The 21,928-nt window shown below is 47.3% G+C and overlaps 1 protein-coding gene across 3 annotated transcripts in view; it reads left to right on the top strand.

The window, feature by feature from the left end:
• UBAC2 (UBA domain containing 2) overlaps window positions 1–20,706 on the top strand; it is a 162,198-nt gene extending 141,492 nt beyond the window's left edge. For all 3 annotated transcript variants that reach the window (XM_057707286.1, XM_057707285.1, XM_057707288.1), the window contains 2 exons: window positions 8,702–8,824; window positions 19,503–20,706. In XM_057707286.1, coding sequence (XP_057563269.1) covers window positions 8,702–8,824; window positions 19,503–19,610 — 231 coding nt within the window. In that variant the 3' untranslated portion in view covers window positions 19,611–20,706. The remainder of the gene's footprint in view (window positions 1–8,701; window positions 8,825–19,502) is intronic.
• Window positions 20,707–21,928: the final 1,222 nt, after the last annotated feature.

The following is a 21,928-nucleotide window of genomic DNA, read 5'->3' as shown; positions in this document are numbered from 1 at the left end:
AACTGAAGCCCTGGGGATGGATGTGGAGAGAGAAGAGACATGATCCTAACAGAACCTTAAGGGGCACCAGCGTGTAAAGGACGTGAACCGGAGAAGGTGGCTCTGAGGAGCACTCAGGGTGTGACCAGAAGGCTCAACAGACCAAGAAAGTGTGGTTCCGCAGAAGCCAGAGAGGGGCATTGGGGTGGGGGTGGCGGGGTCAACAGGACCACTGATCAAGCAGGGGGTGTGATGGGGAACCTGGAAGGAAAAGGAAAAGCAGTTTAATGGTTAGAATACCAGACTGGGAGCGTCTGGAAGGCAGGGACGTGGTCTTGGTTTTCTTTTTTTTTTAGCTTCATGGCTTCAGGTACTACCAGATACTTGAGTAGACACTCCGTAATTCCATGGATTTTACCTTAACTGATGCTCCTGAAACAATCTGGTCTTCTCTGCGTCTGAACTCCATGATAGCCCGTTCCCACTGCAAATTGCTCACATTAAATGTACAGGTGTTTCTTTAGGGTCTGTGGCAGAACTTCCCCACCACTGTATCATGGTCACAGATGGGCGGAGGTATCGATCCCTCAGCCCTCGGGGCAGCTGGGAAGGGCCTGCAGCTGCCAGGCTGGTTGCAGGCAGCTTGCTCTGTCCTGTGTGTCGCACAGATACGTCCTTCTGTGTGTGCCATGATGTGGGGAATACCGGACAGCCATGGTCTGCAGCAGGGTGAGCAGTTCCTGTGTAGGTGCCGCCTCGCCTCCTCGGCCGGTATCACTAAACAGTCGTGTCACTGTTTCCTGATGAACCCGTACCCTCCCCCAGAATCTTCCCGACACGGTCCGCGGGCAGCCACAGACAGTGCCGTGCGGGCAGCCCCGCCTGTTTTACGGTTCAGAACCCAGCACTCTGATAAAGGCTTTCACATCACCAAAGGCGGAGAATAAAGGATGCTTTTTTTTTTTTCTCCCAGTGACCAACCTTTTAAAAAGAAGACGAGGATGCTTTTGGAAAGAACGTGAATTGTTCTAAACCATCACATTCATTGTGCCTGCTCTGTAATCATTCTTTGCTGGGGAATCAGCTAAGGCTGCAAAGAGCTTAGAGCTGTGCCAGCCACCTGGGGAGTTTCATGCACATCTCACCTCCAGTGCAGCTCTCCAGGGTCCTGTAGTCGGGCTGGGAAGACGAGAAATAACACTGTGATACAGTGCAAATATTAGATAGTAATAATAGCTAACATATATGTAATAAGCTTTTAGAAGTTTTCAGGCTCTGTTTTAAATGCTTTACATGTATTAACTCATTTATTTCTCATATCTTTATGAGGTGAGTGTAGTTATTGTTCCCATAATACAGATGAGAAAACTAAGGTTCAGGGAAGTTAAAAAAAAAAAAAAAACTGAAGCCTAAGGTCCCATTATAATAAGTGGCAGAGCTGGGATTTGATCCAGCTCTTCTGGCTCTAGAGGCTGCTCTCAGTCACTCAGCATCCTCTACTTTTGTTCCTCTGTCTTTTCTCCTTTTCTCCTTAGCATTGCTTTGGCCCTTGAAGTGGAAATAAACCCATTCTCAGTCCCCTGTCTTTAAATAGGCTGACAAAAATGCCTGATTCTCCTCTCCATTGTTGAAGTCATCCTCATCCTTTAAAACTCAGCTAAGCCCCCATCCTCTTTGAAGTTTTACCCCCGAGCTTTGGCTGCGCCCTTTAACCGATGCCTCTGCCTCGTGGCTTCCTTCTTGGTTATAGATCACCTTGCCTGCTTCTGGCTTTTCCCTTTCTGGATGTGGTGCCTTCCCCAGGCTATCAGGAGCTCCACTGGAGCAAGGACCGGGCCCTGCGCCATGCTTCTCTCTCCCATGGGAGCTGCGAGTGCCCTGGAGGCCCCTGGGGGGCTCTTTTGACCCAGCTTCTCCGAGTAGACACTGCCTGACCTGATCATCCCTTCTGAAACCCGCCAAGGCCTTTAGGGGTAGAGTTCTAGTCCACATGACTTCCACCTGATGAAACCTTAACAAACATTTACTGTTCTCAGTGGGAAGATTAGTTGTTCATTAATTTTCACAAGAAATTTTACTTCATTTGAAAATCTCCTTACCAGCTAATAACAAAAAATGGCTGTTCAAAATGCAAGCTGTTTCCTTCTTTCTCTTTTGAATATGTGGTTATTGCTTTTGAAGAAGACAAAGTGAAGGAAGCGTTTCCTGTTTGCAGAGGCTCAAGTTGAACCTACAGAAAGAGCAGATTAGTGTCAAAACATCCCAGAACCTAGAGCTCCTGTAACTTTCTGCTTTTTAAGCACTTTTTTACTATCACAGCTTGGGGGTTAGTTTTGTTTTGTTTTGCTTACTCTTTCACTCTCACTCCCTTTGAAGAATAAAATGTTACAGATTCAACCAAAGGTTCATTCCCCTTCCCACCCTCCCATAGCAGGTGTGTTGTGTCTGATGCCTTTGACAGTGTCCACTGCCTGTGGGTGTTTGTACCTTCACCACCTGTGTGTGTATCAGGGCTTCTCCGCCTGGACGCTGTGGACATTTTGGTCCTGGCCATCCTTTGTTGTGGGGTCTGTCCTGTGCCTTATAAGGCGCTTAGCAGCACCTCTACTCACTAAATGCCAACAGCACCACCATCCTGTCCCCAGTCTCCCCCTCCCCCCCACCCAAAACAACCAAAAATGCCTGCAGACATTGCCAGATATCCCCTGCAGGGCAGAATCACCGCTAGTCTAAACAGTATACTATTCTAAGTATTTTTTTAATTTATGTAAATGGTATTGTATATACATATTCTTATACAACTTTCTTTGTCATTCAACATTGTATTTTTGAGATTTATCCATTAGATCTAGTTCATTAATTCTAGCTGCACGTATAATAGTCATTTATATAATAGAACCACTTATTAATTTATTTCCCTCTTTAGGGACAGTTGAATTTTTTACATTTTCTGAACTTTATAATCAGTGTATCACAGGATATCCTTATAAATGCTCCATTAGGCACTCAGCTCCCTGGAGACAAAATTGCTGGGTTGTAGAACATCCTCAGTCTTACTAGATCTGGACACACTGTTCTCTAAAATGTTTGTGCCAATCTAAACGCTCATCAACACTATACAGAGTTCCCATTTCCTTCACATCATCCCCTTCCCTGGTATTGTTAGACGTTTAATTTGTGCCAGTCTTACGGGTGTGAAGTGACGTATTGCTGTTTTAATTTGCATTTCCTAATGCTGATGGGGTTGAACATCTTTCCTTATGTTTATTGACTCAGGGTTTCCTCTTCTGTAAATTGTTTATTCATATACATTATCCAGTTTTCTCTTGTGTTGTTTATTTTTTCTCATTGATTCTTTCCATATTCTGGATACTATTTTGTCAGTTATATATTACAGACATTTTCTCTTAATCTGTACTTTCTCTTCTAGCTATATTTTTTTATCGTACAAAAGTTCTTATTTGTAGTAATTGTTAGCAATCCTTTTTTTATGATTTATGCTTTATATTTTTGTTTTAGAAATCCTTTCCTATCCCAGCAACATAAAGAATGTCTATTTCTTCTAAAATGTTATCAGTTTAGCTTTTCAGGTTTAAATCTTTAATCTATGGGGTTTATTTTTAAAGAAACTTATTTTTGTATACAATATGAAATAAAGGTCAAATTTTATCTTTTTAAAAAAATCTATTTATTTATTTGGCCACGCCGCACAGCATGTGGGATCCTAGTTCCCTGATCAGGGATCGAACCCGTGCCTCCTGCACTGGAAGTGCACAGTCCCAACCACTGGACCCCCAGCAGAGTCCCCTCTTTTACCATCTCTGTACCCGGTTGTCCCAGTACCGTTCATTAAATGGTGTGTCTTTTTCCTGCTGACTTACAGTGCCTCCTCCATCATGTACCAAGTGTCCATGTTTACTTTTGATTTCTTGATTGTCTCTCCTGTTTCTTTGCCCTACTTACCTGTCGCGCTAACACCATCCTACTTTAACTCTTATACTCTAACAGTAAGTCGTAAAAGCTGATAGGAAAAAAACAAACAAAAAACATCCCTTATACTTCTCGAAAATATTCAGATCTAGTTTTGACCCTTAACTTGAGGTTGTCTCATCCCACCAACACACACGCACGCGCACGCACACACGTGAATTTTGAGTATAGGGCCGTTGGGAATAGGTTTGGCTCCATATGACAGAAAACACAAAATGACAGAAAGCTAAACAAGGTAGAAATTTGTCTTGTGTAAAAGAAGTCAGACATTGTCAGCCCCGAGCTGGTGGGGCCCCTGCATGACGTTGCCACCCGAGGCTCCTTTTCTCTGGCTGCGGCCCCGTCCTCAGCCCGAGGCCGGGACAGCTGCCTGGGCTCCAGGAAGGAGGCGGGAGCAGTGAGGAAGGGTGCATCCCTCCCTTTAAGATCTCTTCTGGAAAGGGGGTGGGGGAGGGATGGATTGGGAGTTTGAGATTTGCAGATGCAAACTAACATACATAGAGTGGATGAACAACAAGGTCCTACTGTATAGCACAGGGAACTATATTCAATATCCTGTGATAAACCAGAATGGAAAAGACTATGAAAAAGAGCATATATATGTATAACTGAATCACTTTACAGCAGAAATTAACACAACATTGTAAATCAACTATGCTTCAATAAAATTTTTTTTTTAATTTAACTCATTTTTTTAAAAAAGATCTCTTCTGGAGGTCGCAGATGCCCTTTCTGCTTGCATTGGCAGAGCTAGTCCATGGGGGGAAAGCTGGGGGATGTACTAACTGTGTCACCAAAAGAAAATCCTGTTTTTAAAGAAAAGGGAACGTGGATATTGAGAGTCAGCCAGCGGTCTCTGCTACAACCTAGAATTGGCAGAATGTGGAAAGATGACCATATTGAGTCTTCCCAGGCAGGAATGTGCTGTCTTTCCACTTATTTAGGTCTTCTGATATCCTTCAATCAAGTTTACCATTTTTCATAGAGATCTTGCAAATCTTTTGTTAGATTTAATTCCTAAGTACCTAATGGTTTTTATTTCTCTTTGCAAATAGGAATTTTTTGCACTTACATTTTCTCAGTGATCACAAGCAAGGAATGTTACTGAATTTTTTTTATCTTGTACTCTTTATTAGTTCTCATTTTCTAAGGTAGACGGTTATCATGTGTTATGACAGTTTTGTTTCTCCCTTTCCATCCTTCTGCATTTTCTTTCATAATTGGTTGGTTTTGTCCTCATTGTGCTGTGACTTGTGTCGAATGCAAGAGGTGGTAATAGGCATTCGTGTCTCTTCATCAAGTTTAATCAAATTATTTTTAGATCTGTTGAGTGAGCGTTTGGTTTTTGTCCTTTAATCTGTTAATGTGTGAATTATGTTCCTATATTTTCTAAGATTCCTGAGATAAGTCCTAATATAAAGTACATCATACTGGATAAGGTGATTTTTTTTTGAACATCGTTGGATTGAGTTCTCTAATATTTTATTTAGGATTATTGCATCTGTCCGTAAAAACAGATTGTTTTATAATTCTTCTTTCTCATAATAGCCTTCTCTGATTTTGGAAACAGCATTATATAGACTCTAAAAGTTAGGTGGGGAGCTCTTCGGTTCTCTAGAACAAGTTGTATAAGATAGCAGGTCCTTAAAATTTTCATAGATTTCGCCTGTAGATTTTTGGTAGGTAGATTTTTAGGTGTTATTTCAATTACATTAATGGCTAAAAGTCTAGTCAGGTTTTCTATTTCTTTTTTTAGCTTTCTATTGAAGTATATCATACAGAAAAGTAAGCCTTATATAAAAGTAATCATACAAATTTTTTTTTTTTTTTTTGCTGCACCATGCAGCTTGTGGGATCTTAGTTCCGTCACCAGGGATTGAACCCGTGCCCTCAGCAGTGAAAACACAGAGTCCTAACCACTGGACCGCCAGGGAATTCCCAAAATATACTTTTTTGTGTGTTTATTTTATTCCGCCTTATATTTGAGAGATGTAGCCATATTGTTGCATACAATTGTAGTTTGCTCATTTTGAACTGCTATATAGTATTACATCATGTGAATATACATAAAGTATCCATTCTACTTGATGGGCATTTGGGTAGTTTCCAGTCTTTGACAGTTACAAACAATGCAGCCTTGGTGAACACGAGTCTGCATTTCTCTTGTCCAGGAGTGGAGTTGCTGAGGCAGCCACACGTGTCCAGCTTCAGTTGATGCTCCTGAACAGCTTTTAAAACCGATTACCAATTTCTGTTCCTTCTCGAGTTTTAGCAAGTTGTATTTTTCTAGAAAATTGTCTACTTCATTAAAGTTTTTGGTACAAATAAAGCATTCTTATTTAATATCTGTCATATTCCTTGTATTATTGCTCATGTAATTTGTGCTTCTTTCTTTGTCCTTTCACGAAGCGTCAGGTGTATTTGACCTTGTCAACAGCCGACACTGGATTTTTGTTGATTCCTTCTGTTGTGTCTGTCCCCCACTTTATTAACATCTGTGTGCATTTTTGTTTGTTTTATATTAATTATAATTTTGATACTTATTTCTAATTTAATTGCATTGTAATCAAAGAATATCAAACAATATTAATGTTTCGGTATTTGTGGACATTTCATATAGTACTTGTTCAGTGCATTGTCACTTTTTTAATAAATATCTTACGTAGAAAAGAACATATATCCTCTAAAAATTGAGTGCAGGTTATATATGTCCATCTAGACAAACCTGATCTACCAATATATGCTAAAAATTAAATATATAGATATTTCCACTTCTCTTGTAGTTTTGTTGAATTTTACTTTCTGTATTTTGATGCGCGCATGTTATATATAAATAATAGCAATGTATCCTAGTGGTTTTATTCCTAATAATGCCTCTTTTGCCCTTGAGGTCTGTTTATTTGACATGAATTTAGCAACGTCAGTTTGCTTTGATACAGTTTGCTTTGATACTTCGTTTTCCATCTCTCTGCATCAACTCGTCTGTATCTATATTTTCAGTTTGTTGTTGAGTCGGGGGGAATGGGAGAGATTTCAGAGTTGACAGTCTCAGCCTTTCAGCTGGTGAGTCCGTCGGTATGTATTCAGTGCAGTCATTCATACATGTGAATTCATTTCTACCAGTGTCTCTCCGGAACAGCTTTGCATAATGTCCCTACGTTGTTTCCCTGTTTTTTAAAAGACTAGCTTTTTTTTAAAATAGTGTCCTATTCTTTAACTCCTTCTGTATCTCAGTCATCTTAAAACTTCTGATTTTATAGTTGTTTTTAGAATGTTGTAAATTTAAGTTCTCGGGGAGCTGGTCCTGCTGTTTACTGTACACATTGACTCTTGATTATGCTGGGGTTTTCCCCCTGGGTTTTGCAGTCCAGGGTCCGAGTCTTCCCCCACGGGAGCTGTATCAGTGGATCCCGTGTGATCCCAGGATGAGAGCGCGTCTCTCCAGAAGAACTTGAGATTTGCTCCTGCTTGGCTCCCTAGGTGTATCTGTCTCCATCCCAGGACCAACTTTATGTACTTTTCCGTGGGTTCTTAGAGCAAATATGTAGTGTAACGTGAGCCCCGGATTGGCCTGCAGTTCTCCACTGCCAGGCACACCGAGATTCCTGCTCCCTCCCTCGGGAAAATCTGCTCTTTGGTGGGTCTTCCTCTCTCACTGGGGGTGCTCCATTTGAGGTTGTACCTTTAAGGAGGTAATGAACTTAAAGTCACTGCCTCTTTTAGACCCAAGGCCTGCTCTCCTGAACCTAAACAGGTGACAGAACCAAGTGGCTCTGGGTTATTTAGCAGGATGTGCCGCCCTTGCTTCTTCACTGCCCTGGTTTCCAGAGCTTCTTTCTGGCACCCTGGGGGCCTTCATCTTCCCTTTATGTTCAGCTATGCATATGAAATGTTTTTCAGTTTTATGTAGCATGCTTAGGTATTTATAATAGCAAAAATTTTAGGTTTTCTTAATCTCTGAATCTTCCGGAGCTAGAAGGCATCTAGATATAGACTTAAGCTGATAAATTAAAAAGTTGTCATGTAGGTTAAAACATCAATTTTTTAAAAGCACCTTGCAGTGCACATTTTTTCTTCACATAGTGGCTTTTTTCCATTGATGACATAGAGAAGGGAAGAAACAACATCGCCACCAATGTTACCCATAAAGCCACTGAGGACGGGGTCTGAACTTCTTGTCCCTGCATGTAGGGTTTACCTTCACATTCCCAAGCCTGTCCCCCAGCCTGGGTTTTACCTCCACCTGCAGTCTCTCTCCACGGACCTTGCTCAGAATTTACTTACATTTTTTTAAAAAAGCAAGAAGGCGGAGAAGAGGAGCAGGAGGAGAAAGAGGAAGGAGCAGCCTCTCAAAGAACTCCTGAAGGAAGCCCCAGGTCTGGTTGCCTGCCCTGAGTTAGCCACCTCTCCGCATCTTCCCCTGAGTCCAGCAGAGCTGGGATAGCATCGGTGGGGACACCATGGGGCTGAGCTTAGGAGTGACTCCATGTGTCTTCTGCTGCCTTCCGGAGCCAGATCGCACAAACCCCTTTGGCAGCACCCACTACCTTCTTTTCTCTCCGTGCACCTCCTGCCGACTTTAGCCTATGTATTCAGCTTGCACACGGCAGATCCACCTGACATTTTCTTTCCAGCCTGCAGCTGTGACCGCACTGCAAGAGAACGCTCTTCCGAGCGTTACGATGGGTCTGCTCCTCCTGTGTCTGATCTCTGTGCATTGATCTCTTTTTAGGGAGGAATGATCAACTGGAACCGTCTTTTCCCTCCTTTACGTCAGCGACGAAACGTAAACTATCAGGATGGTCGGCGGTCTGAACAACAAGCGGCCCCTCCTCTGGAGGTTTCGGAGGAGCAGGTAATCAGTAACACCTGGTACTTAACCCTAAACCCATGCTTCACACTCCAAGCAGTTTTGGTGAACAAGACTTGAAAAACTCAGTGTATAAATACAAAGACTTTGATATCAGATAAACCACCACCTCTACCAGTGACAGACAGTTGGGCTCTTTATTGGCTACTGTGGGTCTTATGAGTTTAAGGAAGGCATAATTTGTAAAAAGAAAGAAAGAAAGAAGAAAAAAAAAAGCATTGTGATTGCTTATTGTTAAATCTGTGATATTTCATATTTACAGAACTACCGAAATTGGTTCACTGCACGGGCTGGGAGAAAAGGAGGCAGAAGGACAGGGTAGCTTCTCTATCCGTATGGTCTTAACTTAGGAATCAAGTTAATGTTTTACATATTCAAAAAGCACATCAAGATGGGGACAGTCATAAAACTAAAAGGAAACAAATTAATGTTAAATGTTCCAGCTGTATCTTAAATGAATAATATAATCAAAAGGAAGAGGGCAAATTAATTTCAGTAACTTTTGAACATAATATGCCCTCTAAAAAAAAAAAAAAAAGAACTGCAAACCTTATACTCTCCATGGGTTTGTTTTTCATGGTGGTATGAGTACAGCAATTCTGAAATTATATTGTATGTATTGTAGATTTGAGCAAACGAGGAAATAGAGTGATCTAAAGGGACAGGGCGCATGCAGCTTAATGTCAGTTGGCTCGGGAAAAATAAGTGGGGGTGTGTGTGTGTGGACAGAAAGCAACTGTGGCAAAGTAATAGATGCATCTGGATGAAGAATAATTGGGTTCCTAGTGCTTTTCTTGAAATTTTTCTAGAAGTTTGTAATTATTTCACACTAGAAAGTTTTTGAAATCTATAAAAGTAGGTTGGGAGCATTTCAGTAACAGCCCTTTTAAATTTTGTTCTGCAAACGTTGCTTTCTTCTTATGAAAGCAAATCAAGGGCAGTGTTTCAGAGCGGGTCACACCGTGCGCTTCCCCCCCATCCCCTGTCCCCAGAGCCAACAAACGCCAGTCCGACCCAGGGCACTCAGGCTCTGTGGCAAGGCTGTATGTATCCTGACTTTCTCTGGAGCTCAAGTGGGGCTCCTGGGCAGGGCCCCCACTGGCACCTGCAGGTTAGGCCACGACAAGTGAGGGAACCCAGTTGAACGTGCCTGACAAGCTGAGCCAGCCCCTCGCCCTTAACTTCTCAGCTCAGACTCATCCTTGGAGCAACTCGTTAGGGTGGAGAGATGGATTGAGCCGCAGTTCTCTTCCATTGGCTAATTTCCAAAAAAATATTAGCCCCGCGATAAGGAAAAAGCCGAGTAACTCAGCATTTGCAAGGTGTTTATGATAAGAGATTAAAAAATAAACTAATACTCTCAAATTCAGGTGAAAAGAAAGAAAGTTCTGTTACATTACTGTTTCCTTGCTAGAACCCAGGTCACATCCATCACAACAGAGCAGCCGTTAACGATAGAAAGTACTTGAAGGTGACATAGTTCTTAGTTTTGACACTTGAGGAAAAAAAAGTGTCAAAAAGTGATAACAAGGTGAATGTGTGTAATTGAAGTCTGTAGGGTTGTTTTTTTTTTTAATGAATCATTGTCCTTGATCCTCCCAGAATGACAAGAGTGAGGTTAACATCTTGTCGGTATCTGTTTAAAATATCATTTACTTCTTCTTGGCTCTGTTATGAAAAGATGTAAATACATGAGAGGTTGTTTTTAACGTGCTTCCTTATTCACTGATTTTTTTCAAAATCTTATCTTCTGTATTTCTTGATTATCCTGAAATGGCCTTATAGACTGTCCCACACTATGACACAGAGTCCCCCCCCCCCACCCCCGACATCATATGTGTAGACTCTCAGTCGTTCTTGTGGTGCGTACTAGAGCGACTGTAAAAGAGAAGAAAGATGTGGGTCTCCTCTCAGGGCATTTACGATAATGTTTACAAATGTGTAGTTATGTATAACCTCTTGGTTAGCTGGAGGCTAGACACTATCTAAAATATCATTTGTTAGTAACATTAAGATAGCGTGAATTAACAAAGCCTTTTTATGCTTAATTTTTCAATTGGATGTGCTATACTTTATTTAAGCATCAGTCATAATTTTAATGCATTAAGAAACAGTAAATTTCTAAACCAAGAAAAAGAGAAATGATTGTTTGAGTTTTTTCTGATGTGAACAGATACTGTAGGAATTTTAATGAGTTATTTAAGATAGGAAATGTAGTCCCATCCATTTGGAAAACAAAGAATATTCTAAGAAGGAATGTGCATCCCTCGTTAAGCCTTGTGATGGTCTAACATACGGCCACAGAAATGTTTGCCACCTTTTCTACTTTTGCTGTTAGGTTTCTGGATTTTTGGTTCTTCACAATCCACTCCTCCTATTTTTCAGTGAGCACCTTTGCAGTTCATCATCCCTTGCAGATACCACCTTCTAGTATCTTAAAAATAAGTACATGCATTATTGCGTTTCTCTTATTTTTTTCTTCTTAACCAAGGATTTTCATATTACACCCATACTCAAAATTAACAAATAGTGAAATTTTGTCCTGTTGGCCTAATTTTTTTTTTTAAATCAAAAGGGGGAAAAACATCCCAAGTTTGTCTCTCTTGAGCCCTCCCCAAGCTTAGAAAGTGACCCTTAGGTTTACGCTAAATGGGACGCACAGGTGAAATTAGACAAGGAAGTCAAACAGGACTGACTGAGCCAGTGCTGGCAGTCTCGATGAAAGGAGGATGAACGTGGACTTCACAAATGTCGACTTCCTCACGTCCCTTCATGTCTTCCTTCCTTTTAGTCAACCAGCAGTTATCAGCTGTCCACTCTGCCCGGTGTAAGCACGGGGCTAGGTTCTTGAAATATGGAGACAGCTAAGGCAGCGACTCCTGCCCTCACGTGGTGCAGAGCCGAGTGTGGGGGCCAGGCACGGGGACAGCTCTTGTCAGCTATGTACAAGTCTGCTGATGCTGCCGAGGACTGCCAGTGCAGGGAGAGTGGGGGGCAGTGCTGTTTGTAAAGATGTGGCCTGGTGAGAAGCACATCAGATTTGGGGAAGCACAGGTGGGTGAGGCTGGAGTGGAGCGTGACTGGTGGGGCAGGGGCCCCACGTTGGATAAAAGCAGGAAGGCTTCTCAGCGGGGCATGGACCTCTACTTCCATGCTGTAGGCATTAGGGAACCGTGTGCAGGACTTTGAACGGGGAATCACATTGTTGGATTTCCCCAGAGCATGGACCAGACGTGGAGGAAGGGGTGTATTATGATCATAACCACGTATGTAATTTCTTCCATCCCTGCCCAGGGAACATGTTACAGTCCAGGTGCTTATGAGACTCTTGCCCAGACAAGATATGGTACCACTTAGTAGGTTTATAATACGTGAGACCCGTCGTGTGGATTCCATTCACATCCTCTGAAATATCCATCAGCCCAAGTAGAGAGAGATGGCACACGGACACTCTCAATCTTAGCTGCTAAGTAGGGAAATTTATTCAGTATGAGAGAATCTAAATCTCAGTGAGTCTCTCTTCTGATCTCCAGAGTCCTCACCACTGCCTCTGAAAAACCCACCTGAACTCCAGAATGCTCACCTTATGAAAACGGTCCCCTCACTTAGTGCTTCTGCTCTGAGTATCTAGACCACAATGAGTTGGGCGTTGGCCTAGAGACACCCAGGTCATCTGGTTCCCTGGCGGACGGTGAGCTCCACCAGGGCCGGTACCATCTCTTCCGCATTTCTCTGCTGACACAGAGCCAGACACGCAACAGGTGCCCAGCAGCGATTAGAGCAGAGCTGAACATGCAGGTGTGGTTAGAGGGCTTCTTTTTCAAAAGAACACTTGTTTTTACTTTAAAATGTGTTAGAGGGTGGTCCTGTTTCAGACCTTTCCATCTCTAGTCTCTAATGCTAGTATTAGAACACGTGATCTGTTAGAATGAAATATTGAGTGGTAATCAAATAATTAACTTTTGGGGGTGCCTGATTCTGCCGAGTACTGAGAGATGTAAGCAAAGGAGATGCCCAGCCTGTAGCGAGGGCCTTCTCAGGACCACACCCTGAGCAAGCAGGAGAGTGCAAAGAGGAGGGACCGCCCAGCCTCCTGCGGCCAGGCAGGAGAGTAACTTAACCAGGCACAGCCCACTCGGTCAACCGTGTGATCACGGGGGTTCAGCAGTTCCAAGGAGGAGGAGAAGGGGTCAGCTGATAGGGAAGGAGGGCGGCACCGACCCGCAGGAATCTGACGTTGAGCTTGCCCTGACTGGTGACAAGTGCAGTTACAGTGAGGGCAGGGAAGGGCAAGCCCATCTCCCAAAATCTCTCTGGGGCCACTCCTCCAGGGTATGCCCATGGCCCGGGAAGTGGCCAGCCACCACGGGCAGCCCACGGGGGACGGATCGGGACCCCCTTTCAGGTGGGCATCACTTTCTGCAAAAGTCAGAATTTGGGAAGTAAGAACCCCAAAAACCATTTGTTTTTGACACCCTTAGCTAAAGGGAAGTTAAAGAAAACCACAGTCTTATTTGAACAAAACAAGCAGAGGAGTGTGTCAAACGGAGAGGAATTTCTATAAATCTCATTGGGATGACTGTACTACTTCACGTGTGTCAGAGTGGTTGAATTGTGTCAGAGTAGTAGAATGTTGAAGTAGGGTTTTAATCATTTTCTTGAGTAAAAATTACCTTGAGATATTAGGGGCACACGTCCCAACCATAGAAGATTTAAAAAAAAAAAAAAAAGGAAAGGAAAACTGGTCCAGATGTGTCTCCTGTGTCTGTAGGTTTCTTGTGTGGTGAGGTCTCTCCTTGGGAAGCATGTTTCCACCTTGTCCTCCTGTGCAGCACTGTTGGGTGATGGTGACGGGGCTCTCCCACGGCACCTGCTCCTGTCCGAGCTCCCGGACCTTGGGCCAGTCTCGGGGGTGCCTGGCGAAGAGCAGCGGATAGAGTCAGAAGTCACCGCAAGGACCTTGCACAAGTGTGTTTCCCTCCCAGTGAGGAGGCTGAGCTAGAATTTCAGTGCGGGCCTCTCCCTGCTGTCCCATCCCGTCCCTCTCATCTTGCCCCTGGGAAGTCCCATCTTACGTCACAGGAAACAGGCCTTGGAGGTGTTACATGTGAGTCACCTGAGATTTTTGAATACGTGACAAGGAAAACGGGAAAAGCATAACATCCTCTTTGGATAATAACCCAGCTACACCTGGTTTCCAAAAGAAGTCAGAGAAAGGGATCATTCAGGTTTTTAGACTAGAAACCAAGATGAACTCTATTCTGATGTTTTGTGGTGAGGATTTTTAGACAGAAGCTTTCCTGTGATGCGCGGGCGGAAGGAGGACAGTTCTTACTGGGCTCTGAAACAGAAGGAATGTTGAAGGAGATGCGTTTTAGAAAGTTGCTATGGGACCCATGGGTTTTCCAGACCCTCCAGCCCGGTACTGACCGGCATGCTCTGGACTCTGCTCTCTTCCTGTCCGACTGCATTTGGGCTGACCACCCTAGTTTCATTAGGCCAATTCAGGTCTACACAACTTAAACACTAGAAACAGGTAGCAAAAGTCACTTGCTTTGTTGTTCATCGTGGCCGTGTTCAGCTGTGGCTGTGCCTGTGGGTGTGCTTGGCTGTGGAGCCGGTGTAGAATCAGGTCCCTGTCATTTGGGGACACGGGCCTCTCCCTGGATGCCAGTGACCCAGGTCCCGGGGCCAGGGGTGGCCCTTCTGCTCCAGGACCTCCCTCCAGCCACTCAGCGTTCACCGTGGCCCCTCTGAAAACAAGCCTGTGTTTGATCTTGTGAAAGACTCCTCAGTTCTTTGACGAACAAAGGGTATAAAACCAGCGAAGTGGAAACAAAGTGAGTGCTGAAAACAAAACCCTAGGGCAGTTTTGTCACCTCGGAGGCTCTAAGGGAGGGATTCTCCACACCCGGCCTGAGGGCTCCTCAGTAGAGCAGAGTGATCCTAAGAGGTAACGCTTCCTGAGCACCTGTTATGTGCCAGTCACCGCTCTAGGCCCTTCCCACCTGTCTCTCCTCCCCCCAGAGCTGGAGAAAGCTAGGAGCCCAAGGCTCCGGGCCCCAGCCTGGGGTCACACGGCAACTCCACGCAGCCCCCTCTGCCACCTGGCGGGGTCCCCGCCTCCCCGCAGCCAGGGCTGGGGCGCTTCTCTACCAGCTGCCAGCTCCTCTGTGGTTTTATTTTAAGGAATTGTAAACCTCTAGAATCCTCTCCATGTCTTGCTTATCTGACCACAGGTCTGCGTGGCCTCAGGTGTCTCTCGCTGCCGTGGACCCCAGGGGCTCCTGCATCATGTGCTCCGTGAGGCTTCACGCTCAGCTGGTTACAAAACGCGTGAGGGTTGTGCAAGTCAGGCGCCGATAAACAAGAAGGGCCCCGACGGTGATCCTCCGTGTCCGCCGCGGGGGCTGCAGCCGGCCGCTGCGGCTCTGACCTCCTGGCCGAGGGCCGCTGAGCCCGCGGGGTGGGGGGGCGCCCCAGCCGGCGCCGTCCTCCGCGGGATGAGGAAACACGGGCGGAGCCCCCTCGCTGTCCTCCTTCTGGTTTCCTGATTGTTACCCTCAGACCCACACCCGAGCGTGCCATGTCACTTCTTGTGGATGTTTACCGTCGTGGACACCAGAGGAGACTCACAGATGCCCTTTCTTCCTTTGCTTGTTCAGTTTTTAAATAGTGTCAACACCGTTTCTACTGTGTGAGCTTTCTCAGCGGGTCAGAGCGCCAGGGCATGCCGCAGGGCACAGTCTCCAGTCACACGCGTCTGGTCCCCCCTGGAGAAACGCAGGAGGCTCCAACGCCAGCTTTAGGCGGAGCGCCGTGATGGCCACTCAGCCGCTGCCTGCGCAGAGCAGCAAACATCCTTTTCGGCGGAGACCTGTGAAAAACAGCCCAGCTGTCAAAACCCACGGGGGCGTGTGTGGTCGTTGGTGTCTGAGAGAGAATGAACTCGGAGGAAGCCTTGCGTGCAGAGAACTAGTTTCTCCTCACACCGGACATCAGCACCTCGGACGCGGCCCGGCCACCCCAGCCCCGGGCGCGTTTCGCTCCAGGCCGCCTGCCCCGGGCGCGGTGCTCTGTGGCTGCGGCAGCCTCTCCTGGATTTCAGACCAGACCCGGAGTTGGTCGAGGGAAAGCTCCAGCACAGGTGGACGCGCTGGCTGGCAGCCTCGCCTGGGACCAGCGCCGGGGCGAGGCTCACCCGTCATCAGCCGCAGCTCTGGATCTGCTTTGCCAAACAAATGGATGTGTTCCTGTCGGGCAGGGGCGGAGAAGCAGCCACGCCTCAGCTGTGCTTGAAGTCCCAGAGGGGACAGAGGGGACAGCGAGTGGAGCCTGTGCTTCGCTGTTCACCGTTGTTGAGAACAGCCAAGGCGCTGGCCCGTGGTGGCGTGTCCGTGGGTGACAGAGACGCGGCAGGCGGAGCTGCCCACCCCCTCGCTGGGCCACGTTCGCGCCACGAAAGATAGCAGTCCTTAACCGGAAGTAATTGGAATAAACATCATAAAAGGTTACTTCCGTGCAGGAGTGGAAATAGCCTGGCAAGAGGACCCAGACCAGTGAGGGGGGTTCTTCCTGTTGACATGCGTCCAGCACGAGTCCTGTGGCCCCTGTCCCCGAGTGACACTCCATGTGAAATGACCCCAAGGAAAGGGAAAAGTGTGGACTGTGAGAACTGAAAGGCAAAACTGATGTTTCACGTCTGGCAGGAGCCTGAAACAGATTGTCAGGCGGATACTTGTGAGAGGTGAAGGGCCTTGTGGTCTGAAGGCACCAAACTGATCCTGTTGACACAGGATGCCACCAAGACATCTGTGCTGCTCGTCACCTCAGAGATGCTGGTGACATCACAACAGATAATAACATGAAGTTTGAAACTGGTTAAAGTTCAAAAAAAACTGTTGATGAGCCCCTTGGATAGAGAGGGGATGGCTCTGGCAAGTTCTGAGCTCTGCCTTTGAGCTTGTCTGCTTGGCGTTTTAAGTTGAGTGACGTTGGAGAGTTGAGCAAGCGTGCTAATCAGATGTGGGGACGATACGCGTTTGAGGGAGCTAACACGGGACAGCAGAACTTAAGCCGACAGTAGTTCGGTTTGGCTAGAAGACGGTCAGAGGAAGTTTCACAGAGATGCACCCAGTCCTGAACCTGGAAGGGTGAATAGAAACTTACTCAGAGGCCGGACTTGAGCGCATTTCACTCAGGGTTTATAGCAGCCCCAGCCTAACATGCCACCCCAGGATGCTGTAGCTACACACTCAGGGCAAGTGTACACGCGCACACACGTGTGCAAACCCACTGTGCGGAGGGCTGGGACAGCACCGTCTAGCCGTCCTCCGCCCTGGGCAGATCACACCAGTGGTACCGTGTTCTGTGGCAGCACAAGTGGGCGAGCGCTGGAAGGGGAGGGGCAGGCTGGCAAGTGCTGTATTCTGAAACACAGAGGTGAACAGAGGCAGCCAGGGCCCTTACAGTGCGCTGGTAAGGAGACGACTTCGGCCCTGAGTCACAGCCAGGAGGAGCACGGGACAGAGGTCAGCGGGACCGCAAGACGCCTCCTCTGGGTTCCTCCTAGGCTGCGAGCCATGGGAAAAGGCCACGTGCCCCGAGATCAGTGGATGAAGACAGGTTAACCAGGCCAAGGGCAAAGGGAGAGCCTCCTAGCAGAGGACACACAGGCAGTGAAGGTGGGAGACAAGGAGCCACGCGGCCTGGGATGGACAGGAGCGGGGTGCCGGCCGAGGGGAGGAGGACACGAGTGCCTCGCGCAGAAGAAGGAATGGGGCTGTTTCCTGTGGCTTCAGAAGGCAAATTAAGGCCTTTGAAGTCCCATGCTTGGCAACTAGCGAGACTCAGATTCTGCTGCCTTGAGGAAGAGCTTTCCATCCCAACCAATGAGCGAAGAAATGTTCTGGGACTCCGGAAAAGGCCATTCTTTCCAGAGCAGGAGATGGAAGCAGAGATCCCTGCTGTTCTGCCCACACCAGCCATGGGTCCGTTACTCTGGGAAGTTGAGCTGGAAGTCGGCCTCCCGTCTCCTCCCCAAGGCTGGCCCTTAGGAGGTGTGTGTGGAGGTCCAGAACTGGAATGAGGTTCCTTGGAGGGAAGACCCTCACTGAATATTCATTTTTATTTATTGGCTGCATTGGATCTTCCTTGCTGCACGTGGGCTTTCTCTAGCTGTGGTGAGCGGGGCTACTCGTCATTGCGATGTGCAGGCTTCTCATTGTGGTGGCTTCTCGTTGTAGAGCATGGGCTCAGTAGTTGTGGCTCATGGGCTCTAGAGCGCAGGCTCAGTAGTTGTGGTGCACAGGCTTAGTTTCTCTGCAGCATCTTCCCATGTCCCCCTGCATTGGCAGGCAGATTCTTAACCACTGTTCTACCAGGGAAGCCCACTGTGTACTTTTTTTTTTAATCCTAGTCTTAACGACCCACTGATGAGGGACCACAGCCTCAGTTTGGAAAACACCAGCCATAACCTCGGCTTCTGAAAAGTGTGCCGAGTCTCCTCCCAGCCGAGTTAGCCTCTCCCAAAGGCTCCCTAAGGGGCGAGGAGTCTGGCTGCTCTCGGCACCGCCTTCCCCTCTCGCCCCGCCCCGCCCCGCCCCCCTCCGCAGGGGAAGGAGAGACAGCGCGGCTCTGACCACTGGGCCGCCCCAGGGCATCGTGTTCTACCGGAAAGAAAGTTAGAGGTGGTGACTAAGTCCCCGTCCTTTGTCAACTCACACCTCTTTGAAAATCTCAACATTTGTAAGAGTATCACTTTTCACTATATATTATTGCAAATGCAGTGTATTTCAAAATAAGGTTTAAAAGAAGAAGCCGCCGCCTGCGGCTAGTCCAGGGCCATAAATGTTTTTTATAATATATTTTAACGCGGGAAAACAGGTTACGAATAAACTGTAGTAACACTGCCTGTTTCGACCTTGGAGACCGCCTGTAGGTAAAAGTACAGGAAACCTCTACATTCACAGATTCAGGATTTGTGGTCAAAAAAATGCAAGCCTCGACCTCCCTGCTCTCGGTGGCTTTAGTGCCTCCTCCGCGGTTCTGCTCGGGCTTCGCCCCCCTCTGCACGGCTGCTGCCCGCAGGCCGGCGGGGACTCCGGGGGCGCTGCACCTGCTGTGAGACACTGGGAGGGGCCGGCATCCCAAAGGCCGGGCTCTGCCTGAGCCGCACCGGGAGCTCTAAGGCGTGTGGATCCTCAGAGCCCGCCAGCATCAGGACGCCTGCATAGGGAAATGCGACTTGGAGAAGTTACTCCTGGGGAATCAAATTTGACCCCGAAGGCGTGTGGCAAGGCCGGGGAGTGCGGGGCTGCTGGTGTAGACCTGCTGCCCAGGCCCAGGCCCAGCCCAGGCCCACAGCTCAGCCGCCCTCTGCTCGTCCTGGCAGGTCCCTGACCCTCAGAAGCCCCCTTGCTGGGCCCTAAAATGAGGACCTAATGAGAAAATACATACTTATTGGCTGTATATAGGGAGCACCTTAAAATGTGGTGCCTGTTGCAGTTTTATAAACATCAGATTTCACACTGAAATGAAAATGTGTTGTTTGTTTTTTCTTTAACGTGTCCTACAAAACTCACATGAGGAACATTTGGGGGCTGGTGAATCAGCGGCAGCGTCATCCGCCTCATCAGGCTTCTGGTTTTGTTTCTGTTTTCAGGTTGCCCGGCTCATGGAGATGGGATTTTCCAGAGGTGACGCTTTGGAAGCCCTGAGAGCTTCAAATAATGACCTTAACGTGGCCACCAACTTCCTGCTGCAGCACTGACGGTCCCAGCAGACAACACAGGGACTGGCGGGCTGCTGACCACAGCGGGCGCTGTCCCCGCTCCCAGCTCAGCCCCAGGACCCAGCACTCTCTGGTGCAATGTTCTCGCTGTCCTCTCGGGCAAAGGGTGGTCCCTGCTGCTCCCTCCCTTAATTCCAAGATCATCACCATTAAGTATCCAAAATAAGTTTGCTATTAAAGTAGTGTGTATTTTCTATCTTTATTTTTTTTTATGGAGTATTTTCCTTGGTTTGGAGAATCGTCACTCATTCCTAACATGTTTAAAATGCATTAAAATTGCAGATTTCTGCAAGCAGTTGAATAGTATTCCAGATGGGAAATTACTGCTATTATCATTTTCTTTTTACTGTAATGCATCTTCCTACATTATATCTGATCATAAGTGCCAGAAAAGGGACTGTTATTCAGAAAGGATCTGTCCATTTTTATTCTCTATGGCCTTTTTTCATTGCTTTTTTTTTTTCCCGTCAAATTTGCTTTCAAACCCCAGTGGCTGTACAGGGTCCTCACTCCCTACGGGTGAGCAGTTCCAGTCTGCGGCACGCAGTTGGCCAGGCCCGGCCGATGAGGGAGGGACAGGGAACTAACCCCTCCTCCGCCTGTCCCAGCCCACTCCAGTCCAGGGGATTTCTCCCAGCTACTCCCCACTTCCATTAAAACAGCAGTGATGGCAATCAGGTACGGATCCGAGGTTCTGGCGTCCTCCGTGAAGCTAAACTGGAGTTAATTTTGCTTGGAATATCCAGTTAGCCACTCAGGCTAGGAGTAAAAATGGGACAAAGAGAAGAGTGGGCTTCCCAGAGGAGTCCGGGGCATCCTAGCTGCAGGGCCAGTGCCTCTGGAAGCAGGCTTCCCCCTGGCTCTGGGGTGATCAGATGTCAGCATGGGGCAGGGTAGACTGACCCCACCATGGGGAAGAGGGGGAGGCCAGAGCAGACGAGCCTGAGAAAATCTAAAGCAGGCGACTATTAAGATTTAAGGAAATTTGCAACTATTGTGTTCTGCAAAGCCAGCAGAAGTGTTTCAAAGTGATGCAGATTTAGACGTGTGGTACTTACAATAAAGTTTTTCATGTTTTACTTTCTGCTGTTCTTTTATTAGACTTACCTAAATAAAACGTTGTTCTAGGCTGTACTGTTCTTTACCATAGGGGAAAAAAATTGTTTTTTTTATCAGACTGCTCATCTTCCTTCAGAAGATTTGGGTGCTTGTTTTGAGGCACTTTTGAGCCCTTTGGTTCCTGTAAGTAGGACCGGCCCTGTGAGGCCCCATCCTGAGTCTTGACAGGGCCATCAGGCTGCTCAGAATGGGGGCTGAGGTGACTTTCTGGCAGTGAGCACAGGCCCCCCACTTGATCTGAGTGTCCGCATCTCAGGGTACAGGGACAGTCGACAGTGGTGGCACCTTGGTCACTGGCAGGGCACAACCAGAGGACCTGACAGTGCAGATTCGTGTTTTAACCTCTGCGGCAAATCTAAACCCACCCTCTGGGCTTCCAACGCAAAAGGGTCACAGGAAAGAGCAACCGTATCCAAGAATACACCGTCTCCTGAGTTCCTTCTCACCTCCAGACAGCGCTTAGCAAGGCAAAACCAAACCAGAGGCAAAATTCTCGCCTGAGATTTTCCACTGCTTCTCTCCCAGAGGAAGGGAGCAGCGGGCCCACTGTCACAGGGTGAGATCTCAAAGAGGATTCACCACCCCAAATTCTTGTTTGTTTTCTTGTCAGGATTCCCTCCTAAATGAGAGAGCCTTGTCCAGCTGAAAGGAGCTCAGTGATCCTCGTCTTCAGTCCTTTATTAGAAATTGAGGTCCATACAGGTAGCGTAACCATTGGACATGCACCTGCGGTGGCCGAGCTTGGGACCCCTTGGGTTTGTCCTGGCTTCTTGCAACCTCTTTTCCAGTTCCCTGTAGCTGCCAAGGTCTTACCTTCCCAGAGGTGAACCTTTATTTTCCATCCTTTTCGTGCACCTTCCAGGCCATTGTCCCCCTTCACCCATCACCACCCTCTAGGACGTCCCTGTCCCCCACCCCACACACACTCTCTGACTTCACCCCCACGTCTGACCACTCTCGGGCGAGCTGCTCTGCCCGACGGCAGTTCCCACCGCTGACCTGCTCTTGCTTCCTGCACACTTGACACAAACAGTACCCACCGCTGGAGCGTGAGTTCCCAAGGACACCCACACCTCTTGTCAAGACACCCGGAAGGCTTTCAGGCTGATGGGGCCCCCTGAAGGACCCCTTTTGCGTTCATGCATGGGGACACGAGCCAGACGGGGGCATCGGCGAGC

The sequence above is a fragment of the Hippopotamus amphibius genome, chromosome 14 (assembly GCF_030028045.1).
Source record: "Hippopotamus amphibius kiboko isolate mHipAmp2 chromosome 14, mHipAmp2.hap2, whole genome shotgun sequence".
In the NCBI taxonomy this organism is placed as follows: domain Eukaryota; kingdom Metazoa; phylum Chordata; class Mammalia; order Artiodactyla; family Hippopotamidae; genus Hippopotamus; species Hippopotamus amphibius.
The sequence above is the reverse complement of the archived record's forward strand: the minus strand, read 5'-3'. Positions and strand labels throughout refer to the sequence as shown.